We start from the raw sequence: 27,618 nt of genomic DNA, 5'->3' as shown, positions 1-27,618 counted from the left end.
GTCTCCCCATTTAGCTAAACTGCTACTTAATATAAACAACGATTCTTGGCTTGTAGTGTAGTGGAATTCTTTTTTCAGATGCAGTATGAGATGTTAGATGCGGGACCTTGGATTGATTTCTTTAATGTAATTTGTATTATAATTTCACATTAAGCCTTTTGGAGTAGAACATCAGCACCTCCCATGACTATTTTTATTCCACCATATAGAGAGAAGGACCGGGTGCTATACTGCTGGAGCAATAGAGAAAGGGCTGGTTGTACATTCTTTAGTTCAGGACCTCGCATTATATAAAAGATGCATCCATAGAAGGGTGGGGAGCAACCCTGGACAATTCTATGCTGCCTGGAATATGGAACCTAACAGACGAGACCTAAAAACCTTATCAGTGAGTAATGAAAAAAAAGTATTTTCTGTACTCTGACAACTCCATAAGAGAGAAAACAGGGAGGTACCAAGTGAAGACCTTATTCCTTGAAGTTCGGGAACTTCTACGTTGGACGAAAGCCAGAACTATTAGTTTACCAGAAAGATAAAGATATTGGTGGACACGTTTAACAGAGAATATACACACCTACCATTTCTCATCATCAAACACTATATTGAACAGAGAATATACACACTCGTACCATTTCTCATCATCAAACAAACTATTCTAAATTTGTGGGAAATGGGGAGAAAAAATCTTGAGTTGTCTGCCACATCTCAATCAAAAGTTAAAACTTTCTGTTCTTCAATACATAACTCTCAGGTCTGGGCAGTGGATGCCATGTTGCAAGAGTAGTCAAGCCTAGATCTATGAATTTTCTCATTTCGCAATGATCACTAGAAAAATGCAAGTTTTATGGTACATTTCTGGCCTCGGAGCGTGATTTAAGACTTCTGGTCTTTATTAGCAGATTGCTCTGAGACTACTCTTGATGGATCTTCTGTAATAACAATATGGGGGACTTGATACACCAAGTACAGTATCACATTTCACTAAACACATTTGGTAAGTGTGGGAGTAAAACTGTTGCGCACATGAGAATTAATGATAGTTTTACGTATGCAGTTGATTTTATTGGTCTTGCGTTCTTCATCTTAGGATTCAATACTACAAAGTGTTTTTGAAGATAAACTCCAGCTGCAACCAGGTTGTGGAATGATCTTCCTATTCTCGTCATTAAATCGGTGGAACTTCTGAAGTTCAACGATGTTCCAAGTTCTTTTTTGTGGAATAAAGCAACATAAGTATCATTTTGTAGTTCGGTACGTCTAATCTATTGGATGTTGCTTATCTTTAAAGTATTTTTGTTCTATTTATTTATTTATCTTTCATCCCGGTACTGTGTTGCTTTACCCGTTTGAGGTCCTGGGCTTGCAACATATTGCTTTTCCAACTAAGGTTGTAACATGGCTAGCAATAATGGTAAAAATAGAATTTTTTTTTTTAATAAAAGAAATGCTACTAATGGTAGATGTTGAAAATTAGGTGTAAAAATGTAATATATTGTGTTGAGGTGAAAACCCAGAAGGAAGAATACCAATGAAAAGCTCTACACAGTGAATACAGTACACACACCATGAATATTTAAGCTCCCTTACGCAGTAGGAATGATTCACCTTGTATGCATTCAAGTGTTGTAACCTAGTTTTCATGTGCTGTGCAGTACTTGTATAAGTATAGGAATGAGACTTTTTAGCTATGGTAAGCAGCTCTTCTAGGAGGAGGACACTCCAAAATCAAACCATTGTTCTCTAGTCTTGGGTAGTGCCATAGCCTCTGTACCATGATCTTCCACTGTCTTGGGTTAGAGTTCTCTTGCTTGAGGGTACACTCGGGCACACTATTCTATCTAGTTTCGCTTCCTCTTGTTTTATTAAAGTTTATATAGTTTATGTGAGATATTTATTTTAATGTTACTCTTCTCAAAATATTTTAGTTTTCCTTTCCTCACTGGGCTATTTTCCCCGTTAGAGCCCATATTTTATTTTTCCTTTCCTCACTGGGCTATTTTCCCCATTGGAGCCCCTGAGCTTGTAGCATCCTGTTTTTCTAACTAGGGTTATATCTTTGCAAGTAATAATAATCATAATAATAATGATGTGTCCGTTAAGTCTCCTGAAATCTTTTAACATTTTAAGCCTTCTTTATAATCACTTGAATAAAAAGTTTAAATATATTGTAGTGTTATAGGTTAGCTTTATGAACATTATTTTAGCATTAAGCAGTATCATTTTCTCATTGATAACCAAAGTTTTCTTTTAGTCATTCATATCAGTAATACAATACTGATTTATACTGTTAATTCTTTCACAGCATCGGCATTGGAATGCTACGAGTGTACCCAAGTCTGCAAGGAAGTGGATTGTGATGGCAGCTGTATGACTATTACCATCATGAAAGGTGTGTTCTTTTATTTTTTCTGTGCTCTAATGTAAAAAAAAAAAAAAATAATAAGATATAGATAATTTTTAATCAATATTTAACTTTGTAAAATGCCAGCATTGATACTGTGGCCTAGTGATAAAAAGGGTAACTTTAGTGTTATGGGGCAGGACTCGTGATCTCGGCTTGGAATGTGAAACTTCAGATTATTGCATTTTTGACTAGGAGAAAGGTTTTATTTCATGTTTCAAATAGTTTTCTTAATGGAAAAAAATTGTTTTATTGCTTAATGATGGAATCACACCAGTCACTTCTTGTCAGAGGTTTTCGCCCACTTCAGCTAATGATAGCAAGCGAAAGTATTGTAGAGTCACACTACGATATCACAGTTTGAGGAGCAAACGGGAAAAGGTTAAACGAAACCGATCAGCTGATATTATCATGGCGCCAAGAAAGTTTCTGTTAGAGTAATATATATTATCGGTATATTACGGGAATTGAACAATTCTACAACTACCAAAGGATGAACAAAGCAGGTTTTATTATATGTTGAGGCTCGGAGGTTTGTTGGACCCAAGATTTCCAAGCAAGAGCACGTCGTATTTGTAGTCGCCATTGTGTATTTACGTGTGACGTCATGCTCGCGGTTTATACACGCTGCTCTGTCCAGTCGGGAAGCCAATATCTCTAGCAAAATAATCTTGTGCTTTCCATTTTGGGCAGCTGCTGGCGAAAAAAAAGCTGTGTGATTCCAGCTCAAGTCCTTTAAATATGTTGGCACAAGCACACCCGGGGCCTTGCGCAACCATTTCTGACCCTTTGATACCTATTTAATTAATCTTTCTTGTAGAATCCACGGAAAGCTATTTATTTTAGTATTCCCATATGAAGTAAAACCACCATTTTTAAGGATTTCCTGAAGAATAATTATCAGTTATCTCATAATCTCTGGCATAAGCTGCAAAAATTGGAACGAGTTTATCAGAGACGAACAGTACTATGAAGGAAGAGGATATGTAACGGCTCCTCACCTATCCTCCTCCTTAGATTCCTAGACTGGGTTAAGTCTGTTTGGGGGTGTAGATATCTGTGGTTATCTATGGATACGTCCCTGATTATCCACAATATCTTAGGATAGTCGTTCCGGGGGTTAGAACACCGTGATACCTGACGGTAATTCTCTTGTAATATCACTCGCAGAAATATTATACAGTAGGAAGCAGCCGAAAGGAACTTCCATTAGGACGACATGGCTAGAGCCCAAAAATAAACATTTACTGCACTTCTAAGTTATGTTCATCGTATTTGTCTACTAGTGTATATATTTACAATTTTAATGCTGCTATTATGTTGAAAGATTCAGTGTGTCGGACAATAACTAGATATGCCAAAAGCGTAAAATTTGCCAGAAAAATATACAGACACGAATATTGAAAGCCACATCTTGCTCATCTGTGCACATTTGATACCTGTACCCTGTATATTTATTGATTCTAGGGAAGGGCTCACCACTACTTGATAAATACTGTAACCCTGAAATGTGATTATGTCTTTGTGATCCCTAATGGTGAGGAAAATTACATCTAAAAGATTATACTTATCTATATAAAAAAATTTGAAGCCTGATTTCTCAAAACACTTATTTTTTATATTGACAGGTTTTTTTCATTCTAACTTGAATAATGGGGAATTTTAGACAAAGCTTAAAAACTTTCACGTGAAAAAGTTACCAGACACTTTATACATTGATGAAATATATATGAAATAATAAAATTGCTATAGACATTATCAATGTGGAACTTATTGTATATATTTCTTTCAAATTATTTTTAAATGAAAAAAAAAATTGGTCTTGAAAAAAAAAAGAGCTTGAAGTAAACCCCCAAGAATATTTATTAATGAGGTAGAGTCACGCCCTTTAACTTTCAATTAATTTTTAAACTACCTGTTTATTTTTTTTGTGTAAATATAATTCAGTAATGCCATAATTATCCAGTATATATGCAAGCGTTTTCTTCTTGTACAAGATTAGTATTGCTTTCATTTTGTTCCTTGTATCCTACTAAAAACTGGCCATTGCTCTGGATTATTTTGTTGGTTTTTGTTATTGGTATGCTTAAGGGTAGTGACATCAATGTATATCCTGCAATGCACTTGTAGGGATTCAGAAAGGGTCTTAGAAGTGTCCCCTTTTTGAAGCTGCACCAAATTTTGTCTTTTATTTTACTTTAGTCCGTGATTCCTTTCCAGTCTATCCGCATTACTTTTACTGCATAGTGCAATTGTATTTTCCGGTTTTAACTAACTGCCAATTGGCCTCCCAGGCTCCAGGGTTATGCAATGCTGCTCATAATTTACTAATCTTGTGTGTGAAGCTATTAAAGGGATTTTGATGAAGGAAAAATCTATTTTTCAATATTAAACTTACCCGATAATCATGTAGCTGTCAACTCCGTTGCCCGACAGAATTCTATGGAGGGATACGCCAGCTATCACAATACTAGAAGTGGGTGTACTTACCAGCGCCACCTGTGGCCAGGTACTCAAGTACTTCTTGTTGACACCTCCTCAATTATTCCTCTGTCGTGCTTCCGGCAAGACGTTCTGGGATATGCTTATGATCTTCGAGTTTGTTCACGGCTAATTGGTGAAGTATTCTCTCAGATTTCGGCTGTCGCTTTACTGGAAACCTTCTTATATTAGCTAGATAGCTTTTATATAGTCCTGATATACGGTTAACGATCTTTTGCTTGATTTTGGAAACCCCTTTGGCTAACTCTTTGGATTCAAGATGTCTGACATTTCGCAAGCCCCCTCCCATAGACGATGTAGGTCTTGCAATAGGCGTATTCCGAAGGCCTCGGTAGATCCTCACACCGCTTGTTCTGACTGTAGGGACAGACCCTGTCAGTTAGAAAATCGATGTGAGGAATGCGCCGGACTTTCGGAACTGGAATTTGTCCGTCTTTTAAAATATTCAACTAAGTTAGAGAGAGGTAGAGTTAGGAGGAGTTCTTCTCACTCTTCACTGTTTTCCTCACCTCATGATCCCCTACCTTTTCCTACCCCTGTAGTGGCTACCCCCGAACCTACTGTTTGCCCTCCGCCTGATATGTCTGTGGTTTTGCGTGCTATTCAGGCCTTAGGCGATAAAGTAGAGTCAGTGGTAAGTGACCATAAGTCTCTGATGGCCGAAGTTAAGGAACTTAAGGTCAAGAGTGCAGTGGGTGGAATTAGTGCCAGTGCTGTGACGAGTGCTAGTGTCAGTGCAGTGCCAAGTGCTAGTGTCAGTGCCAGTGTGGTGCGTGGGGATACTTCTGTGCGAGCCAGTCGTCCTCCCAGTCCGGGACCTCTTGCAAGCTCCCAAGCCCAGGGGAGAAGCAATGTCGAAGGGCATAAGGGTTCGGCAGGCCTTGTTAGGCGCACAGAAGTATCCTCGGTGGTTGCGGGCGTGTCTTCCAAAGACCGTCACTCCCACCTGCAGACGATTGAGCCCGTCTTGTTCTCGTCCGCTGATCATCTGTCAGGGAAGAATCGTTGGTCTCAGGTCTCGAGACCACTTAAACGCAGAGTCCAGTCCGCGAGTGCTCAGCCAGGTTGCAGTCATTGGCTCAGCTCTGACTCGCCGCAGTCATCTGTCGACTGCACTCCGCCCAAGAGGAGTAAGGTTCTGCCACAACAGAGCTCGACTGTTAAGGCTTTACCTCAGCCTACTGTAGTTTCTGCCGACCCTAAGTGGACTCTACTACAGTCCATGCAAGCACAGCTTTCGGACTTGATGCGTGAGTGTCGGGCTGAGAGTGTTGCGCCTCCGCCTCCGCCTACACTCCCTCCGCCTGCGTTCGCTCCGCCTACGCTCGCTCCGCCTGCGCTTGCTCCGCCTGATCGCAGTACCACCTGCCAGGCGTACGATGTTGAGCCACAGTCTGAGTTTGCTGTTCCCAGTGGTGTTCAGCCTCCGCCTTCTTTAAGGCAACCTTTGCTATGGGATCAGGAGGATTATACCTCTCTTCCTCCGCCTCCCCTTGCTGCTCCACCAGTGGTGCAACTCTCGGCTGAGGTACAACAACCTCTCCCGTGCATGAGTCAGTCTCCTCAGCTCTCGCTGCAGCAAGCTCAACCTTCCACAAGGCAAGCTCCACTACACCTTGGCCTTGCGCCTCAGGAGCCTCAGCTTGCGAGACATTTACCTTGTTCTGCGCAGCCTCAACCTCTTCACGCTCCGCTCACACCACAGGAACAGGAACTTGCTACTCCGCTTCCACCAACCGCTCAGCAAGCGCAACCCTTGGGTTCAACCTCTCATGCTAGGAGTCAGCCTCCTCCACCCATGCGCCTTCCCTCTGCTTTGTCTGTTATTCAGCCTTTGCAGTCTGAGCCTCAGGTTCTCCCTCAACAGTTACTTGAAGAGGAAACCACTAATATTGTTCCTACTCGTTCTGACTCTGCTGTTCAGCATTCTTGTCCAATATCTTCGCTACACTCTGATGATGATGCGTCTGATGATGAGGAGGCACACCTGGATCCCTCGTCAGACGTGGATGAATCCAAGCCTTCTCCACAGTCTATTGACTTTCGTAAGGTCTTGGCTCTGCTTAGGGAGGTTTACCCAGACCACTTTGTCTCTGCTATTCCCCGCTCTCCACCATCTGAGTTTTCGCTGGGCGTACAACAAGCTAAGTCCTCCTATACTAAGCTAGTCCTAGCAAGGTCCTCTAAGAGAGCATTAAGGATCTTAGAGGAGTGGCTGCAGACTAAGCAACACCTTGGCAAAACTTCTTTCATGTTCCCGCCGACTAAGCTCACCTCGAAAGCGAGCGTTTGGTATGCCACAGGAGAAGCACCAGGCTTGGGAGTACCTGCCTCTGCCCAGGCTGACTTCTCAAGTCTGGTAGACTCGCCTCGGAGAACTGCAATGAGGCGTTCTAAGGTTTGCTGGACCTTCTCAGACCTGGATCACTTACTGAAAGGACTGTTTAGAGCATTTGAGATGTTCAACTTTCTTGACTGGTGCCTGGGGGCCCTCAGCAAGAAGACCTCTCCTGCGGACAAGGATTCTGCCATGCTATTAATGTCCTGCATGGATAAGGCCATTAGGGATGGATCTGGTGAGCTTGCGTCGTTGTTTGTATCAGGGGTTTTGAAGAAAAGGGAACAGCTGTGTTCCTTCCTTTCCTCCAGCATTACACCTTGCCAAAGGTCACAACTCCTTTTTGCTCCGCTCTCGAAGTTCCTCTTCCCCGAAGAGCTGGTTAAGGACTTGTCTGCTGCCCTGATACAAAAGGACACACACGATCTTGTAGCCTCATCGGCTCGTAAGTCTAAGGTTGCTACCTCAGTCCCCAAGACTTATCGCTCCCCAGTGGTTGATACCCCTGCTACGAGGTTCATACCGCCCTTTCGTGGTAGAGCCCCCAGCCGAGGAAGCTCCCGTCCAGACTCTTACAGGAGCAAGTCCAGGAAAGGCTCCAGGACATCTAAAGGAAAAAACTGACTCTCCGCATCTCCAGACAGCAGTAGGAGCCAGACTCAAGATCTTCTGGCGAGCCTGGGAGAAGAGAGGTGCAGACGCCCAGTCTGTCAGTTGGCTGAGGAACGGCTACAGGATTCCATTCTGCCTCAAACCACCTCTGACCACATCGCCCATCAACCTCTCTCCCAACTACAAAGAAGAGGACAAGAGGCTAGCATTGCACCAGGAGGTGTCGCTACTTGTGCAGAAGAAGGCAGTGGTTATAGTCCGGGACCATCAATCCCCGGGCTTCTACAACCGTCTCTTTCTTGTGGCCAAGAAGACAGGGGGTTGGAGACCGGTGCTGGACGTCAGCGCGCTCAACGCGTATGTCACCAAGCAGACGTTCACGATGGAGACGACGAAGTCGGTCTTAGCAGCGGTCAGGCAGGAGGACTGGATGGTCTCGTTGGACTTGAAAGATGCCTACTTTCACGTTCCTATTCATCCAGACTCCCAACCTTTCCTGAGATTCGTTTTCGGAAAGGTTGTCTACCAATTCCAAGCCCTGTGTTTTGGCCTAAGCACAGCTCCTATGGTCTTTACTCATCTGATGAGGAATATAGCAAAATTCCTACACTTATCGGACATCAGAGCCTCCCTCTACTTAGACGACTGGCTGTTGAGAGCCTCCACGAGTCGTCGCTGTCTGGAGAATCTCAATTGGACTTTAGACTTAATCAGAGAACTGGGTCTATTAGTCAACATAGAAAAGTCTCAACTCATTCCCTCCCAATCCATTGTGTACCTGGGAATGGAGATTCGGAGTCAGGATTTTCGGGCTTTTCCATCGGCCCCCAGGATAAGCCAAGCCCTAGAGTGCATCATGAGCATGCTGAAGAGGAGCAGTTGCTCGGTGAGACAGTGGATGAGTCTCACAGGGACCCTTTCATCACTGGCCCTGTTCGTCGAGCTAGGGAGACTCCACCTCCGCCCTCTTCAATTCCATCTTGCAGCTCATTGGGACAAGGGTTCGACTCTCGAAGCAGTCTCTATCCCAATCACCCAAGAGATGAAGACCACTCTCCTGTGGTGGAAGCACAACCTCCTTCTCAGGGAGGGTCTATCGTTGGCTATTCAGACCCCCAATCTTCATCTCTTCTCAGATGCATCGGACTCGGGCTGGGGTGCGACCTTGAACGGACGGGAATGCTCGGGAACGTGGAACGAAGAACAGGGATTACTCCACATCAACTGCAAGGAGCTACTAGCAGTTCATTTAGCCCTGTTGAACTTCAAGTCCCTCCTGCTAGGCAAAGTGGTGGAGGTGAACTCAGACAATACCACAGCCTTGGCTTACATCTCCAAGCAAGGAGGGACCCATTCGAGGAGCCTATACGAGATCGCAAGGGACCTCCTCATTTGGTCAAGAGGTCTAAACCTCACTCTGGTCACGAGGTTCATTCAGGGCGATATGAACGTCTCAGCAGATCGCCTAAGCAGAAGGAATCAGGTCATTCCCACGGAATGGACCCTCCACAAGAGTGTGTGCAACAGACTTTGGACCTTGTGGGGTCAACCTACCATAGATCTGTTTGCCACCTCCATAACCAAGAGACTTCCGCTGTACTGTTCCCCTGTTCCAGACCCTGCAGCAGTTCATGTGGATGCTTTTCTACTGAACTGGTCCCATCTCGACCTGTACGCATTCCCACCGTTCAAGATAATAAACAAAGTTCTGCAGAAATTCATCTCGCACGAAGGGACACGGCTGACGCTGGTTGCTCCCCTTTGGCCTGCAAGAGAATGGTTCACAGAGGTACTTCAATGGCTAGTCGACATCCCCAGGACTCTACCTCTAAGAGTGGACCTTCTACGTCAACCTCACGTAGACAGGTTGCACCCAAACCTCCACGCTCTTCGGCTGACTGCCTTCAGACTGTCGAAAGATTCGCTAGAGCTAGAGGCTTTTCGAAGGAGGCAGCCAGTGCGATTGCCAGAGCGAGAAGGGTTTCCACTCGTAGAGTCTACCAGTCTAAGTGGGAGGTCTTCCGAAGCTGGTGTAGAGCCAATTCAATATCCTCTACCAATACCTCTGTGACCCAAATAGCTGACTTCCTTCTACATCTTAGGAATGAGAGATCCCTTTCAGCCCCTACGATTAAAGGGTATAGGAGTATGTTGGCTTCAGTTCTCCGCCACAGAGGTTTGGACCTTTCTTCCAACAAGGACCTTCAAGACATTCTTAAGTCTTTTGAGACGTCTAAAGAGCGTCGTCTATCCACTCCAGGCTGGAATCTAGACGTAGTCTTAAGGTTCCTTATGTCACCTAGGTTCGAACCTCTCCAGTCAGCTTCCTTCAAGGACCTTACCCTCAAGACTCTTTTTCTCGTCTGCCTTGCAACAGCTAAGAGAGTCAGTGAGGTTCATGCCTTCAGCAAGAACATTGGTTTCACGACCGAATCTGCAACATGTTCTTTTCAGCTCGGATTCCTAGCAAAGAACGAACTTCCTTCACGTCCTTGGCCTAGATCGTTTGAAATACCTAGCCTCTCCAACATGGTAGGTAACGAACTAGAGAGAGTTCTTTGCCCTGTCAGAGCTCTCAAATTTTATCTTAAGAGGTCTAAACCTCTTCGAGGACAGTCAGAAGCCTTATGGTGTGCCATCAAGAAACCTTCGAGGCCCATGTCCAAGAATGGGGTTTCATATTATATAAGGCTTCTGATTAGAGAAGCCCACTCTCACTTAAAGGAGGAAGACCTTGCATTGCTGAAGGTAAGGACCCACGAAGTAAGAGCCGTAGCTACTTCGATGGCCTTTAATAAAAACCGTTCTCTGCAGAGCATAATGGATGCAACCTATTGGAGGAGCAAGTCAGTGTTTGCATCATTTTATCTTAAAGATGTCCAGTCTCTTTACGAGAACTGCTACACCCTGGGACCATTCGTAGCAGCGAGTGCAGTAGTAGGTGAGGGCTCAGCCACTACATTCCCTTAATCCCATAACCTTTTTTAACCTTTCTCTTGAATGCTTTTATTGTTGTTTTTATGGTTGTTACGGTAGGCTAAGAAGCCTTCCGCATCCTTTTGATTTGGCGGGTGGTCTATTCATTCTTGAGAAGCGCCTGGGTTAGAGGTTTTGTAGAGGTCCTTTAGTAGGGGTTGCAACCCCATATACTTTGGCACCTTTGGGTTGATTCAGCCTCCAAGAGGAACGCTGCGCTCAGTAAGGAAGACGAACTTAAAAAAGAGGCAGAGTAACGGTTCAATTCGACTTCCTTACCAGGTACTTATTATTTCATTGTTATTTGAGATAACTGTTATATGAAATATGGGATACTTAGCTATCCTTTAATCTTGTACACTGGTTTTCACCCACCCCCCTGGGTGTGAATCAGCTACATGATTATCGGGTAAGTTTAATATTGAAAAATGTTATTTTTATTAGTAAAATAAATTTTTGAATATACTTACCCGATAATCATGATTTAATCGACCCTCCCTTCCTCCCCATAGAGAACCAGTGGACCGAGGAATAATTGAGGAGGTGTCAACAAGAAGTACTTGAGTACCTGGCCACAGGTGGCGCTGGTAAGTACACCCCCTTCTAGTATTGTGATAGCTGGCGTATCCCTCCATAGAATTCTGTCGGGCAACGGAGTTGACAGCTACATGATTATCGGGTAAGTATATTCAAAAATTTATTTTACTAATAAAAATAACATTTCTGGGGAGAGACCTGTGGCGCCCGGTGAAAAGTCCTTCTTGTATATCTTTTCTGATAAAACCTTCCAATTATACCAGAGAAAGATAAAAGCATGGAATGCTGAGGTTACAACCTTCGCGCGAGCACCTCTTGGGTGTCGTGTATAAAGCAAAGGCGCGTGAAATCCACTATTCACAGGTTGTCTTCCATTTAGTTAATTCCTTCGTCAAAGGGATGGGCCGATACAAAGGCCCTAGACAAACCCCCAGCGCCACACCACCCACGCCACGACGCGAGCGCCATCTGAACAACATCCTTCTGTATTGGCCATGATGGCTTGGAAAGGAAAGGGTGGGATCGTGTAAAATAAAGGGGAAGGGTTTCACCGGGCGCCACAGGTCTCTCCCCAGAAATAGATTTTTCCTTCGTCAAAATCCCTTTTCTGGGTCGACCTGTGGCGCCCGGTGAAAATGTACCAGAAAATGCCTTCCAAGCCCAACAATAACTACTAATTTAATAAGGGGAGAGAAACAACACCATGTAAAGAAAATTATATATAATTAAGGTAAGTAGGCATAAAACATAAACTAGCCACAGGGCATAGTGAGAGTAAGGTTAAACAAACATGATAACAGGGAAACCTCTGAGTATCAGAGGAAAACATGCAACAAAACTGACATGGCTAAGAATATCCCAACCTTATAACAACGGAAAACAATAATAGTTACAATCATATTAACCTAATATGTAATAAACTTAGGGCTAACGAACCACCAAGGAAGCGGCGTCGTGGTGCGAGTGGCGGGTAGGAGGGAGAAGAGAAGAGATGGATGAAAGGAAGAACAAAAGATCAATGGGGAGAGATAAGGCTCCCAGCTGCAACCGTTGGGTATTTAAGAGCCTGTAAGTTCTTTAGATAGTGGCGTTTGAAGACCATAGGAGATTTCCAACCCGTGTACTTCTTAAGGTTATCAAAGTCCATATTCTGGAAATAGTTGATGGAGGTAGCTATCGATCGGATATCATGAGCATGGGGAAATGATCCCGGATTGGCTTGTTTAATGAAGTACAGGATCTGTTGCCTAATGCCACGTATGGAAATGGTACCTCCTTGTTCTCTGATAAACAAGGGGCCAGACGATCGGGTAGCAGTCCTGGCTAAAAAGGCCCTGAGAGTGGTGACCGGACATAGAGAAGTATCTTGGAGAAGAGGAATAATCTTCCAAGGGGACCACCTATTTTGGGGGTCCTCGTTCTTAGCTAGGAACGCCCTGTCTGGTGAAAGAAGTACCTCACCTGAAGGGAGGAAATCCATGTTCTCTGAGTTTCGTGAGAGAGCTGCTAGTTCTGAGATTCTGGAACCCGAGGCCAAAGCTGTTAGAAATAAAGTCTTCCTAAGAAGAGTGATATAAGAGCAGGATTCGTTGTCCGTGTCTGAGGCCAGTTTGAGGACATCATTTAGAGACCAAGAGACCTTTTGAGGACGAACCGAAGGTCGAAGCCTAGCACATGCTTTTGGAATAGATGAGAAATAAGACTCCGCCAGGTTAATGTTAAACCCAACCAGGAAGACTTTCCTCAGAGCTGACTAAATGGTGGTTATAGTGCTAGCTGCTAGGCCTTTGTCAAATATGGACCTAAAGAAGGAGATGGCTAAATTAGGAGTCATAACCGAATGGTCTGAAGTCCTTAAGAAATCCGCTAGTTTCTTAACCGCCGAATCATATTGGCGAATCGTTGAGTCCCTTTTGTCTGATTCTATAAAGAGGACATTATCTGGGTCGATGTTTGCGTCCCTACGTGCCACAAACTTCATGAAATCCACAAAGTTAGGGTTTTGGCTATCCTTGAGGAATCTGACACAGTCCGAGTTTGGACCACTTGGGTCAGTTTGGGGAATGGGATCCGGAAGGGACGGAGTTTCAACTCGAGGAGGAGAGGAAACCAACTGCTCTTTGGCCAGTGAGGTGCCACTAAAGCTACTGCCCTGTTGAAGGAGCGGAGTTTGTGCAAGACTTTCAGTAGAAGATTCACTGGAGGGAATAAGATCTTCTGCCAATGGTTCCAATCCAGGGTTAATGCGTCCATGGCATAAGCCTGAGGGTCCAGGTTCGGTGTCACATAACATGGGAGTTTGTGATTGAGTCGGGTCGCGAATAGATCTACCTGGAGACCTGGAACCAGCCTGAGTATCCACCGGAAGGAGTGCATGTCCAGGGACCACTCCGATTCCAGTGGGCTCGACCTGGATAATGAGTCTGCTATCACATTCTGGACTCCTGCTAGGTGAGTTGCTGACAGGAACCAGTCTTTGTCGGCTGCCAAGGTGAAGATAGTGACCAGGATCTGATTCAGGTTGGGTGATTTGGACCCCCCCCTGTTGAGGCAGTGGACTACGGCCGTGCTGTCTGAGACTACTCTGATGTGGGTCGACCTCGGAGGGGAGATTCTCTTCAGGGTCAAGAACACCGCCATGGCTTCGAGACCATTGATATGGAACTGTCTCATGGCAGGTGACCAAAAGCCCTGAAACATCTGATGTTGGGAGTAACCCCCCAACCACTCAGAGACGCGTCGGTATGAATTGTCACTTGTGGAGAGGGGAACTGTAGAGGAACCGACTTGGAGAGGTTCCTCCGATCGGACCATGGTTGTAGTCTCATTTTCAAGACAGAGGGGATCTTCGAGGTCTTGTCTCTTAAAGGTATTGTCGCCCTCTTTCTCCAAACTCGATTGATGTCTTTGAGTTTGGCTTTTAATAGGAGATCGGTCAGTGAGGCAAACTGGAGTAGGCCGAGGATTCGTTCTAAAGCTCTTCTGGACACCTGTTTGTGTTTGAGAAAGTTCCTGACCTTGGAAGCTATCTCCCTCACCTTCTTGGGAGGAAGGGAGAGCTTGTGCTTTGAGAGGTCCCAACGGATGCCTAACCATTCGAAGAGGCTTGATGGTTGTAGGCGGGACTTCCGGAGGTTGACTTGGAAGCCCAGTTTGGCGAGAAAATGGAGTACCTTCGACTTAGCTCTGTTGCATTCCTGGTGCGACTGGGCCCAAATGAGCCAATCGTCCAGATAGGCGACGATTTGTATCCCTTGGTGTCTGAGTTGCTCGAGCACCGTCTCCCCCAGTTTCGTGAATACCCTGGGGGCAATGCTGAGACCGAAGGGCATGACTTTGAATGCGAAGGCTCTCTTGCCGAGACGGAAGCCTAGGTAAGGAGAGAAGTTTCGAGCTACTGGGACATGATAATAGGCGTCGGTAAGATCGATAGAGGTGGTGACGGCCCCACTGGGAAGTAAGGTCCGTACCTGAGAGATAGTCAGCATACGGAACTTGTCGCAAAGGATGTAAGAGTTGAGCTTCGACAAGTCCAGAACTACCCTCAACGCCGACGAGTCTTTCTTCGGGACTGTAAACAGGCGGCCTTGGAATTTCAGGGATCGAACCCGCTTGATTGCTCTCTTCTTGAGTAACTCCGCCGTGTACTCTTCCAGGATGGGAGTGGGTCTCTGGAAGAAGGTCACCGGTGGAGGAGGGGATCCCTGTGACCATTTCCAACCCAAGCCCCTTGATATTATGCTGTGAGCCCATGGACTGAAGGTCCAATGGTCCCGGAAGTGATAAAGTCTCCCTCCTACCGGCATCACATCATTGGGAGGGAGTGAACTTAGGGCCCCTCCCTCCACGGGAACCCCTTGCTCTAGGCCCGCCGCGTTGACGGAACTGTCCTCTACCTCTGAAACTCCCTCTTTGGTATCCACGAAAGGAACCGGAGGATTCGTAGGCAGGGTTGTATGCAGGTGAGGGCATCCAAGAGGGGTTGGGCTGTGTACCAGGGGGAGCAGTGAGGTAGACTACCTGCTGAGGAGGCGCCTGTTGTCGAGAAGTCGAGGCCGCGGAAGGCTGTGGGGACGAGGTACCCCGGGCCGCCTTGTAAGGACTAAACCTCTGCTTCTTCTTGAAGAACGTGTGTCTCTGGGGTTCGAACCTCTTTTTGGCTGAGAGACCCCACCTTACCTGCAAATTCTGGTTTGCCCTCGCTGCGTCCTGAAGAACCTTATCCACCTCGGTCTGAGGGAAGAAGGTCTTACCCCAGCAGGAGGACGCTATCAGTCTGTTCGGCTCATGCCTGATGGTGGCCTCCGACAGAACGAACTTCCTGCAACTAACCCGAGCTGACCAGAAGTCATGGAGATCTATTTGGTAGGATAGTAGCTGGTTCTTTGTGGCGACTCTGAACAGCGTTTCCTCTGGGTAAAGAGATGCTAGGGACTCCATGGAGGTGATGGATTGGAGGGACCTAGCAAGTCTAGTACGGGTCTCGAACTCAGTTTTGAGAAGACTCTCTATTAATCTGGGAAGCTTCTCAGAGAAAAGAGTAGAGGCACAGTCCGGGTCTAGTTTCCCCACCGTGAAGGTAGAAGCCGCAGCATCCCAGGCTGCCGAGGTACCCGGAATAAGCAAAGAGGTGGGGTCCGTCTCCTTGAGAGCCGGCATGGAAGAGCCTTCCTTGATGGCCTGTATAGTCAGCTCTGTGACTTTGTCTATGAGCGGCAAAGAGATGGAGGCCGCTGTCGTAAAAATGGTGTAGGAACCTTTGTGTGGGGTGAGCTTGGAGTTAATACACCCCCACTCTGATGGTGTTCTGACCCAGATAGCCTGGGCCTGCTCTTTTGGAAATATGACCGTTTCCTTCGGTACCTTGTCCATACGGACCAATGCATGTTTCTTTAACCATACAAAACCATTGAACGGGAATGCTAGGCCCGGGGGATAGAACTCCAGGTCCTCTAGAGGGCGGGTGCCCATGCCCTCCAGAGTTAGGGAACCATCTACGAATGGAGCATGCAAGGCAAACCGCCAAGGATTGTTTTTATCGAAGGGCGGCAGCTTCGATGCATCTGGGGCAGAAGGGGGAAGAAACTGAGTTCCGGCGCGGATCAGAGTAGCCATCATATCCTTAATCTCTGTTATTGCACCAGAGTGATGTTGAACTTGATCCCTGACCAATCCTTTGATCAGTTGGATGGGGAGGAGATCAGCCCAGGGTACCTAAAAGTCACCCGTTGGTTTTTTCTTGGATTTGGTAGACTTAGACTTCTTCGGAGTAGTGGTTTTACGAGGAGCAATATGAATATCAGGAGCTGTCGAGGGTCCGGGGACCGGTGACGTTGATACTGGCAAAGCTGAAGTCTTATAAGTTCGAAGTGGCTTCACTTTGGGTCGTACGGAGGCAGAGGGATCTCGAGGAGAAGCCTTAGAGTTATCAAAACCTAGAAAGGAAGAGGTAGGAGAGGGAGTAGGAGAGAAAAGGGTTTCCACCAACTCGGCACCACTTACCTGCTCGTCCCTGGGTTCTACGTCTATATCCAGACCCACCATGTCCATCGGTACGAGGGGTTCGTCCTCCACGGAAATGGTAGCCCTGACTTCTTCAATTAAAGGGGCAGCAAGGTCAGGGGAGACTGCAGCAGTAGTCGAGCCTGGGAAGAGACGGGAGACCATGTCCCCATCGAGGAGATAGGGTGCGCCAGACGGGGCATTCCTGCCAAAGCCCGACACCCACGGACGAAGAGTAGCCCTTGCTGAACGAAGAGAGACATCATCGGCCTGTAAGATTTGCAGTGATTAGTGATGGAGGAGGGGGTTTGCCCTCCCAAATATACTGTGTATGACATGATTGATATTCATGTCTATATTAGTGTCTGCCAACGAGAAATAAGGAACAAAGGGAAAACCCACTTACATCATCATTCAGCAGAACTGACGACAGCTCGTAACAGAGCGAGCACAAATCCGGGAACCAAACTGGGTATTGGGCCTGTCCCGGTTCCTGGATAAAGGGAATGGAGCAGTGAGCATGAGACCGGCAGAGGTCATGCCCAACGGGGTCGCTGAACGAGGCAGGGCATCCTTCAGCAGTACAACGGGCCTTCTGTAAAAGAAAGGAGACATGAGTCTGGTGTTGCTTGAAACTCTGATAAGGGATAAAAAACCTATTATTTTAGAGTTCCGGCACACACTGAATTCCCTAAGCACCCATATTGCATTGACCAAACAACCGAATATTAACTTTTAAGTTGATACCGCCCCATACCATTGTTGGCACTTTAATATTCAATTGTCTGTATATTTGTAATGCACCCAATGTCTGTTAATGACATAAGGATAATTAACTTAAAGCAATCCGCCGACCTCCAAGGGTCGGGGAAGCAGTGACATGCCCTTAAAATAAATATAAACACCAGCCTTAGCTAAAGGCAAGGCAAATATAAGTGTGAAGTGTATGGGCGACCTCCGGTGAGGCCGGAGCGTAATGAAATGTCCTGAATAAAGGAGCCTTAGCTAATTAGCTAAGGCAACTATAAGTGTGAAGTGTTTGGGCGACCTCCGGTGACGCCGGAGGATAATGAGATGCCCTGAATAATTCAATTGTGGCTAATAATTCAATTGTGAAAGATAAAAAGCTAAGCCGCAGCTAAAGTCTAAAGCTTAGATTATAGTAAAGCGTATTTACGATCTCCGGTGAGGCCGGAGGGAGAAGAAAGGTCCTGAATAATTATTGTGAATAACAAACACAGTTGTAATAACAAAGGCTATTGTGGATATGGCCGTGGCCTGAGACCGGAGTAAGGGCCACCGGAGGGTCGTATCTAAACAATATGTAGCCCGTCCCATGTAGTAAACAATATAAATATAACAATAGAACGAAAGTTATTGAGAATCCCTCATGGCGGAGTATAACTCAAGGCGGAGTGGAAAACGTTCATAACTACTCCCGAGCCGTAACGGGGAGAGGACGAAACACGGACCAAAATAACGCTAACAATTGAAAAGTCACGAAAAATAAATAACTCGTAAGTTATCATCCACCCAGAGGGGGAGAGGTGAGGGAGGGAGAACCCGCTGAACGCACAAAACGGAAAACGGGAAATCCGCTCCCCCACCGGAGCTAAGAAAGAAAACGAGAGAAAGGGGTAACTCGCAATGGGGACCCCAAGCTCTCGCTCTCTTAAACACAAAAACAGGACTAAAAAACACACAACACTATTATAAACGTATAAAATAAACCTGTACATCCATAAAACACTACGATCGAAGAATAGCAACTGCTAAAACTTAAAATAAATAGCACAGTCGAGTGACGAACGCCTCGGAGGGGCGGGTACTAAACAAATACAAAGCTAAATCGCTATCTCGTTCGTAGGCTGGACTTACTAGCAAAAAGTACCATGAGCATAAATACACAAAAAAATAAAAATAAAAATAATAACGGTTCTAAAGGCATAAGGCCAGGGACTTAACCAAGAACCTAAGTGACAGAGTACTAAACGGGCAGACAAAGATGAATTCCCAAACAAGTGAACAAACAATGGCCGCCATGAAAGGCCAGACGGGAATAATAAAACAGACTAAACTGGATATAAAACAAAAGCCCGGTACAATAAAAAACTGTCAAAACAAACAATGGTACTTAACATTGGAATGTGTGAAGATGGAGCTTCGGACATGACAAAATAAATCCACGATTGATAAAAAAGACCGAGAGCACAACAAAACAATTCAACACTTTGGATTCCAAAGAGAAGGATGATGTTCAGATGGCGCTCGCATCGTGGCGTGGGTGGTGTGGCGCTGGGGGTTTGTCTAGGGCCTTTGTATCGGCCCATCCCTTTGACGAAGGAATTAACTAAATGGAAGACAACCTGTGAATAGTGGATTTCACGCGCCTTTGCTTTATACACGACACCCAAGAGGTGCTCGCGCGAGGGTTGTAACCTCAGCATTCCATGCTTTTATCTTTCTCTGGTATAATTGGAAGGTTTTATCAGAAAAGATATACAAGAAGGACTTTTCACCGGGCGCCACAGGTAGACCCAGAAAAGCATTTATTCTCGTCCTGATGAAGTTGACTGTCCAGCTTTTGCCATTACTGTAGTTTCAACAGCCTATTTTCAGGACGGCTTCCTTCTTATGGTTATAAATGACCGCTCCTTTCCAGCAAAGTAGACTGGCTTTCTTTTATGGGAGGGCTTTAGATTTTCCCAGCTGTTTTTAAGATATCTTTTAGTATATTTTTGAGGAATTTTGAAGTAGACAGCTCATTTATTTTATAGGAGCTATAAATATTTTGTAAACTTTTCATATTGATCATGAAGAAGCTATTCCTAAGCGTATATTTGCAGCAAAAACCTTTTGTCCATGAAAATAGGAGATTTATTTCAGCCTGAGCTGGAATGTCCATTGATTTGGGGAAAAAAAAAAAGGTACTGTACTGTAGTTGGTGTAAGCCACCTTTCTTTGTGTGAGAACTCCCTCCTAAGGGTGTTTCCACTGGAGATACCCTCAGTGGTGTTTGAAGGAATACTCACTGGCCTTCAGATATCCATCCTGTAACAGTGATACAAGAGATATTATTTGATTTTGCTTCAGTGGCTGGATGACAAAAAAAAAAAAACCTGGCCTGTGGAGTGCCACTCTACTCACCTCTGGACGTGCAGCTTTTCTCAGACGCGTTGAGGGGTGGAGTGTGCACCTGGTGAGATTGTTAGAATTAGATGAGTGGGCTGTAGAGGATCTGTTTGATCAAGCACTTTGTAGTAGTGATCAGCAACAATAATACCGTAGTGGCTTAGGCTTACATTAATCCAACTACAGTACAAGGTTGGTGTCCGTCCTTGAAAGTTGATGAAGCAGATGCACGTCTGGGTGGTAAGCTACATTATAGAGCTGTCATTCAGGCACATTCTGATTGAGGAAGTTACTTAGTCTCTTGGGTCGTGTTGTAGTAGTCCCTACATACCCAACCGGGTTCTTACCTTATGGAGATTACCAGAAAGTAACCTAGCCACGTGTTTTGTTCTTTGTGAACAGGTGGTGGTAGAGGAAGCCTGGAAGCCTCCTATGGAATGGTGACGCCAGATTCGGGATAATCGTGGTAGCTCCCAATGTCCTGATAGTAGTAGGTTGGCCAGGGCACCAGCCACCCATTGAGATACTGAGAGTTAAGGGGTCCTTTGACTGGTCAGACAGTACTACATAGGAATTTCCTCTGTTTACGGTTCACTTACCCCTTTTGCCAGGCAACACTTGAGATTACCAGACAATTCTTCTTCACCTAAGGGATTAACTACAGGACTGTAATTGTTCAGTGGCTACTTTTCTCTTGGTAAGGGTTGAAGAGACTCTAGGTATGGTAAGCAGCTCCTCTGGGGGAAGGACACTCCAATATCAAACCCTCTCAAGTCTTGGGTAGTGTCATAGCTTCAGCACCATAGTCTTCCACTAACTATCTTGGGTTAGAGTTCTCTTGCTTGGGGGTACACTCGGCCACCCTCTTGTTTTGTTAGTTTATATAGGAAATATTTATTTTAATGTTACTGTTCTTAAAATATTTTATTTTTCCTTGTATCCTTTGTCACTAGGCTATTTTCCCCGTTGTGGCCCCTGGGCTTATAGCATTCTGCTTTTCCAACTAGGGTTGTAGCATAGCAAGTACTGTAAAAATAATAATAAAAGTATTGATATCCCAGTCTATTAGCCCTTGTGGTCGAGGTCCCAATGGAATAGAGACGAAATCTGATATCAAATTACCATGTGCGGGTTCACAACGGCTTCAGGTGCTCACAGACCTAAGAAGTTGCCAGTGGTCTAACAGTCACCCTTTAACTAGACCTTTCCAGTCATTATCCCAAGTAAATAGGAAAAGGACAGTATGTGATCTGAATTGTAGTGGTTTTGAACATGATCTATGTATTTTTTTGTTGTATAAAGAAAAATAGAAGAAATGAATTGCATGTTGAAAGCAACCATCACGAACGAGGATTCTTCCGAAGAATGTTTACACTTGAACTACTTTGTCCGCTGCCATGATAACTGATGTTATGACTTCGGTTCTCTATTTCCCTGTGGGGGACATTTCCGAATTTCAGACGGACCACCAATGTGTAAAGTCCCATGCACTAATGGTCAAAGACAATACCGCATCTGTAAGCAGACTACATTTTGCAAGGGAAAGTACTTAATGTATGAATTCCTGAGAGAGGCCTCTGTAGCTGTATGTCAGGAAAAATGGGACATAGCTATTTGAATACTTTTCCTGTTGGAGCATCTCTACGGTAGATTGCAGATTTCCTACTTTAATCTTCAGCTATTTGAATACTTCATACTTTTCCTGTTGGAGCATCTCTAGGGTAGATTGCAGATTTCCTACTTTAATCTTCTCTGAGATAGGTACCTCCCATGCGCAAATTGAGAAATGCTACTATGTATCAAGCCTTAATCTTAAGGAAGTTGTCTATGATTTTAGTGGCTTTACCCTCCCCAGGACCTTTAGGTAGTTAAGTTTTAAGTAACCAAGTACTGGGAGAAGCCCAATAAGAAATAATGCGCTCCTGGACCGCTCCCTCCGACGGCGGTGTTTCACCCTGACTGACGAACCAGAAGCACAGGCCCACGAGGGTGGCAGTGATACCGAGACCGCGTTACTACCCCACAAGGGGTCATCGGAGGAAGCGTGCCCCCCGAGCACAAGGGCCGACTCTCCGGACGCACTACTGGGTCCTTCACTAGCCCTAGAGGGGTCTGCCATTGGCACTGCACTTACACTGGGCTCCTGGGAAAGGATGCCTTGTTCATCCACAACACTAGACTTACCTCGTCCCCTACTCTGTGTAGGGGATGGCGAAACCGAGGCCCCGTCGGACCGCTCACTGGGTGATGGTATCGGCGAGGAAAAACTAATTTTCCCGGGGGGACGTTTCGCTGATTTCCTCTTTTTGGTACCGTAGCGTACCCACTGTATATCGCTCCAGTCTACACAATCGGGACACGTGTCTGCTGACAAGCAAACCTTTCCCCTACAGGAGGAACAAAGGGAGTGAGGATCCACTTCTGGCTTGGAGAGGAACGCTCCACACGATTTCCCAGCTCTAGGCCCAGGACAACGGCGAATTTGCTCCATAATGCACACAACGCACGACACAAGCACTAAGGGAATCAATGAAAACACTGGGTAAGCACACGGTTGAAAGGTGAACGCACAGGAACTCTTGGGAAAAGCACACTGGAAAACGTAAGTTGCCACGCTGAGAACACGTGGGACACTAGAACGCACACAAAGGATCGACAGAGAAACGAGAGCGAGGTGTGAACGCCTCGCGACCAGAGAACTTAATGATGAAGGTGACCTAGCAGCGACCTACCTTGATCCTACCCTCGGGTCACATTCCTTGATGCCGCGGGTAAGGCTACTTAGAGCGCGGAGTGGGGGGGTAACATACGCAAAACTCTGGTCAATAGAGAGGAGATCACCAGTGACTCCTATAGAAAGTAGTTCGAGGTAAGTATTCGTGTTGGAACAATTGTCATTTAAGCCCATTATGTTGTTAAGATTTCCACTGGAGGTAAGGGATAGGATAATGTCCTAGAGACTGACCATATGTACAAATGATCGACTCGCAAGCCAAGCTAAGACCAGGGAAGGCTAGGCAATGGCTGCTGATAACTCGGCAGGTAGACCTACAGGCTTCCCCCAAACTGTTATCCTTAGCTCACAAAAATGGTGAGGTTACTTATACAAGAAACTAAAATTTGAGCCGGACCTAACCTCATTTCGGTGATCGCCAGACAGGGATGTTTCCAACAGGTCATCTAAATCATGTAGATGATCAGCACTAAAGACCCAACCCCCTTCATCAAGCTAAGACCAGGTAGTGCCAGGCAATAGCTGCTGATGACTGGAGGTATACCTCTATGATCACTTAAACCCCCACCCTTCAATCACAATGGAAGGGGTGGAGTCTACAAGAAACCATCATGCTTGAACTAGTTCAGCACATTGCGAGATGGGAACGTCTCCAATGAAATACCACATACTTAAATTGAAAACTTGAACACAGGTTATAATATGGGTTGAGAACAGCAATTGGTGCCGAAATGTAAACGGAGGGAAACCTTGTACGTAGTAGAAATTTGTAGAAATTTTAGAAAGGAGTAACTTTAATCTACTTACTACTAAGTTTGGTAATTATAAGCTATTTCACCAGACACATGTTAATGAAATTGTAAAGCTTCTGTATGGAACTTAAAAATAATCTAAACTTTCTTATTTACAGGCAACGAGATTTCTACTGTGCAGCAACTTTGTTGGAAAGAAAAAATGGAGGATAAATGTACAGAAGAAGAAGACGACGACGACCACCACCACCTGGGAATCAAATCTAAAATTTGTTACTGTAATGATGACGGGTGTAATTCTAGTTCCACTCGAAGTTTGTTTGGGTTGCTGCTGTTCATGCCCATTATTATTCAATGGCTTTCACTTTGAAGGTAGTATTAAAAAATGAGATAGATTCCAAGACTGCTAAAATGTAGCAGGGGGTTATATATTAAATACAAGCAACATTTAATTAACAATTGAAGCTGCAATGTTTCAGTCACGCCAATATAATGAGCCAAATATTTATGTACTGTAATGTATTTACTAATTTAATTGGTTTGTTAAACCTCATTATCGAAAAAGTCTAGACTTAAAAGGTGCACTAACAAGATAGAATTTGATTTGACTAATGCCTTCTCTATTTCAGTATTACGTACTGTACACTAAGGTAGCTTGCTTTTCCTTGTCTGCCATGAATAGATTTGTCATTATTTTTACACCTTTAACCATGAAAATTGTACAAGTATTCTCTTTGAGATTTCTCATTGTTGTTTTTGTATTCAGTATTCTATTTGAAATATAAAATTTTAAAGGTACTATCTCTTACCTGGAATATGAGGAAAAATATTAATTTGAAATTATACAGAACTGTAACCAGAGGACTTTGTTAAAGCTAGTTGCTGATTTAAAAGTGAAAGCACTATAAAATATAAATTCACTTTCTCATTCATGTTATGATTAACCAATAAAATTTTGTTTAAATAGTAGTTTGAATTTTTTTTAAATTTAATATGGTAATAATCTTAGAACACTGCTTACATGTTAATAATTATAATCGAGTATACAATTTCAGGGTCAGTAAACAACCACCTAACATTGTTAATTTGCTTAGGAACATCTCAAAAAGGGGGAGGTCTGTCCCTTTGATGCTAGCAATGGTTTAATGGTCTGTAGTTTGCAAGCACTTTATGGCACTCGCTCAACGAACCTGGCACTGACATTCGCTGTAGATCATCGGTGCTCTCCAGTTCAAGCATGCCAAAAGGTCCAAAGGCATTTAACCAGAAAGGTATTTTCCTCCCTGTTGTAAGAATGACCCAGCAGGAACAGAGAAACCCCTTCAAGGAGCTTTAGTAAGTAAGGGAATGCTCTTGAATGCATCGATAAACATAATCTGCAAGCTTTTAGTGTGCGCTCATCGAAAAGCATACACTCCTCCTGGCACACAAGAACTAGGGGAAAATCCCAAAATGTCAATACCACAGAATGAACAAAATAAATTTTGTACTCTGGTCAGTCTCCATCAAACACACGCTCTCATCCCTCTATCTTTTTCCAAGCAGCTTAGATACCAAAAGGGGAGGGAGCAACAGGAGTAGGTCCCCAGCTGGAACTAAATTCTACGACGGAGAAGAGAAGAGGAATGACAGACAAACCTTGGTGTATGAAAGACATCTCAGTCCAAAGGTGATCTAGATGCACCTGTGTAGGCCCTTCAGAAGTAAAGCCCTTTAGCCTTTTAACCCAAGGCGGGAAAAAGTGAAAAAATTGGGTCAAAACAGATGTGTTCTCTGTACAAAAGACCAGGAGCATTAATATGTCGAAGTACCAACCACAGCAAGTGGTCATTGGACAGCCACCGTTACTCTTGGGGTTCATGGTAGTCTGATTAAATCGAACAGATATTTACAGGGAACCCATAAAGGTAAAAAAGGAAACTAATCTGCTACCACTTGTCCCTGGTTATAAAGATAGTCAGAAAATATGTTGTTTAGTGGCCATGATGAAGATTTCTTCGCCAACTCGCAGAGTTACTGGGAAATAGTCCCTCTGCATCCTTTGCTTTTAATTGTATGCCACCACGGTAGTGTTAGTCTCATCAGTGCTACCTAGTGGCATTTCAGACTACTGGGGGTGGTACAATTCATTAGGTGTTCTCCCATCACTCGTCTAGTGCATCTGTGAATAGTATAATTTCTGGAGGAGGGTACTCCAAGAGTTCCCTTGAGGTTCTTGTTTTTTAACATCCAGGTAACAGTAGATCATCCTGTACCTTTCGTTCCACTGTACCAAGAGCCAATGCCTCATGTCCAGTGTCTGAAGACACCACTGAAAGTAACTCTGGTGGAGAGACAAGCTTTTCAAACAGTAAGTTTTCCCATTAGAGTTTGCCACAGCTGAACCAGGCGAGGTATCTATCTGCATTCCTTGGTACTATGTGCTCTGCTTACACATGAGGTTGGACTTCTCTAGATTTCTTGGCAAAAGGAGAGTAGACAGTCCCGATATTGAAGGAGCTGTCTCAGGAAGACCTGATCAACCAAGAGCCTCGATCTAAACTAACGTGGTTGACAATCGGGAATACCAGACTTTTGAACTAAAAAACCCTCCCACTGTGGAGATAGTGGAGCTCCCCTGAATAGGGATGTAAAGGCCTGGAGATCCATCCCGTACGACCTTTAGAACACCTTTATCTGGTAGTTAGTCCCCCTGATTGGAAGGGGGCCTTTATCAGACTTAGAAAGGTTGGACGATAACGTCATTAGAGTTTGAGTGAGGGAATGACCAAGAGCCCAAAAAATGAGACACAGTAACCGTCCTAAAGGACATTTATCGTCCATTCCTTGGTCCAGTGTGATTACCAACATGTTCAAGGGCTTGATAGGATCCCCACTTCTAATAGCATAAGGATATTGCCTGTCCTATGGCTCCTATTATATGTTGGCCCTTTTGGGCTAACCACTGAAGGAGACAGCTCGTAGAAAAATGATGGGACTAGGGCCTATTGTTGACCAATCTCCTTTGCAAATTTCACTGCCACAGTCTTGCGATTTGAGAACCCAGATGCTCCGATGGAGAGAAAAGAAGGAGATTGCCTTTACCCGCTGATAGGTCTACTGTAGGTCTGTAGTCCTTCTTGCCCTCCAGCTTTGGGAGATCGCAAGAGAAACTCTGCCACTGCTCATGACTTGCAGGCAGGTTCCATTGCTACAAACTTGCAAGGAGAGATGGGAGTCTCTGACTAGTCTTTTCATTCATGTCCCTGGAGTCAAGGTCACAACTGAGCTATCAATATGCATAAAATCTTTTGCTTGCCACAGAGAGCCGGGGTTAGTATTCAGTTTGATTAAACTTGTCAGCCTGCAATAAACAATACTTCTAACCATTCATTTGCCTGATAATGGTAAGATTGATTCAGATTCAGAAGGGCTTTCTGCTTCTGCTTGAGAAGGCTGTCTTGAGTAGTCAAATTATGTATACTCATACTCTACAAGGGATTTGTGGTTCAAGGAAATATGAACAATCCATGGGATGGAGAGGTTTTACCCATTTCCTTGCTGGTTTAATACAGAAACTGTTGTGTACCAATAAGGCGGTCGCCATAGCAAAGGGGCCTGGGGGTGCCCTTTGGTTCTGCGTGAGAATTGGAGCTTGGTCTAACGCCTGTAATGCTTAGTGGCTAGTGTGTTCCCCCTGGGAGCACCCGTGGACAGTCATCAAGTTACCTATCTAAGGTTGAGGAACTCCTTGTCTGATTGAGCGAATTCTTTTGAACATGCTCTTGCAAGTGCTTGTAGTAAAGAACACACGTGGTCAGAAGAATTAAAGAACAAGACATTGCTGTCTGCTATATAGATTATCGTGAAAAAGAATGGGTTCGACCACGAGGTTGTGCCCCAACAAGACCATACAACTTTTCCAGGAGGTCACGAATGTCCAGGTCCGTTCTCGCTTCTAGAGAAGCGCATCAGCTGGCGACTGGACCTTGAACCTCTAATTGATAGTCAAGGGGTGCAGCCTTGCAAGTGAAATTATCATCTAAAGAAGAATGGGTGCGACCACAAGATTTGAGTTATCAAACTCATAAGGCAGCTCCTCTAACGAGTGGGGTACGAGTACATAACTGACATTAATCAAAAGAGTTAACTT

The 27,618-nt window shown here is 44.7% G+C and overlaps 1 protein-coding gene across 1 annotated transcript in view; it reads left to right on the top strand.

Annotated features, from left to right (window-relative positions):
* LOC137652154 (uncharacterized) overlaps positions 1-24,455 on the top strand; it is a 67,095-nt gene extending 42,640 nt beyond the window's left edge. Inside the window, exons 3-4 of the mRNA XM_068385359.1 lie at positions 2,303-2,389; positions 23,645-24,455. Coding sequence (XP_068241460.1) covers positions 2,303-2,389; positions 23,645-23,856 — 299 coding nt within the window. The 3' untranslated portion in view covers positions 23,857-24,455. The remainder of the gene's footprint in view (positions 1-2,302; positions 2,390-23,644) is intronic.
* The last annotated feature ends 3,163 nt before the right edge of the window (positions 24,456-27,618 follow it).

This window comes from Palaemon carinicauda, chromosome 13 (assembly GCF_036898095.1).
Source record: "Palaemon carinicauda isolate YSFRI2023 chromosome 13, ASM3689809v2, whole genome shotgun sequence".
NCBI classification, from domain to species: domain Eukaryota; kingdom Metazoa; phylum Arthropoda; class Malacostraca; order Decapoda; family Palaemonidae; genus Palaemon; species Palaemon carinicauda.
The sequence above is the reverse complement of the archived record's forward strand: the minus strand, read 5'-3'. Positions and strand labels throughout refer to the sequence as shown.